The 1243-nt window shown below is 36.7% G+C and overlaps 1 protein-coding gene across 1 annotated transcript in view; it reads left to right on the forward strand.

Annotated features, from left to right (window-relative positions):
- Window positions 1-466: 466 nt before the first annotated feature.
- SARC_12960 (hypothetical protein) overlaps window positions 467-1243 on the forward strand; it is a gene marked incomplete at its 3' end in the record, with an annotated part of 3442 nt that continues 2665 nt past the window's right edge. The window contains exon 1 of the mRNA XM_014292923.1: window positions 467-647. Within this exon, the coding sequence (XP_014148398.1) occupies window positions 632-647 (16 nt within the window). The remainder of the gene's footprint in view (window positions 648-1243) is intronic.

A 1243-nucleotide genomic window follows, 5' to 3' on the forward strand; every position in this document is an offset into this window, starting at 1 on the left:
GTCAAGAGATATATCATTGCTTATTTATAGAAAAATTGATACAGGAATGCATAAATATAGACAACTGTCGGACAGACTAATGTAGATACACAAGTCTACTATTCATGGTTCATAAATATGGCTCCATATATTGTAAAAGCCCTATTACATTCAAGAAGATAGACTTTATACACAATTCTGATCCCACGCACATGATCGTGTGCACATGCTCGACGTCTTCAAAGTAAATAACTAAAAGTCTAAAACACGATCTTCTATGGTGTTCGTTTTTAAAATACCTCTCTCCGCTCCCCCCAAATGAACAAGCCGGTATATTCTTGTCGTATATGTATGAAATTATAGTGTTGGGTTCTTGGGTTTGGTTTCCTGAGACTATCTTCGGCCTTCGGGTTGCCTAAAGTACTAAATAGTTAAAAAAGAATAAATATGTCCAAATGTCCATAATTAAAAAAAGGCTTATTCTAAAAGGACATACAAATGTAATAAAGGCAACGTAAATACATGTATATTATTTAACTATATTCCCTTCCTCTCTCTACTAAACAACTCAGCATAGATCATATAATCGAGTAACTAGATAGCTGTTCTTAAAACCCGGATCGTATCTGAGGGACACAAGTGAGTTGTGAAAATGCCGTTACTAACAGGTAAACATTCAACTACTTAGGCATGTGGACGAGGTTCAATGTTTAACTTCAGAATACACACAAGTAGATAATTTGGAAGTAAATTGCAATTCATCATTCATAAGAGGTGATTCGCACGTCGGTGTATACTCGCACAGGGCACAACCGGCAGGGAGAGAGCACGTCCAATAACTTGCTTCGAAACTGCGGTTGTGTTTGCGAGTTTATTTCAGTATCTAAGTATCGTAATTAGTATGTGTATAAAAACCCTAGTCTCAATTAAATATAAACTCTAGTCGTTCTTTTTCTCTGTACATAATTATACACACAATATGTGTTATGTATAGCAATAATGCTTACACTCCTCGACTATGTGGAGGCGCACAACCATTCATTTATACCGAAATATGTCGCATAGAATTGTACCTTGGCGATTAATATAAAAATATATAAGCGTCTGTATTTATATATATCGTACTTGCACATTTGTATATTATGAGCATACACACACGCGCACACAACATATACATACGGACACACATACGGATGCACATACGGACCCACATACACACACAGATAACCCCCCCCCCCCAACACACCCACACCTACACAAACAA

The sequence above is a fragment of the Sphaeroforma arctica genome (genome assembly GCF_001186125.1).
Source record: "Sphaeroforma arctica JP610 unplaced genomic scaffold supercont1.2758, whole genome shotgun sequence".
In the NCBI taxonomy this organism is placed as follows: domain Eukaryota; class Ichthyosporea; order Ichthyophonida; genus Sphaeroforma; species Sphaeroforma arctica.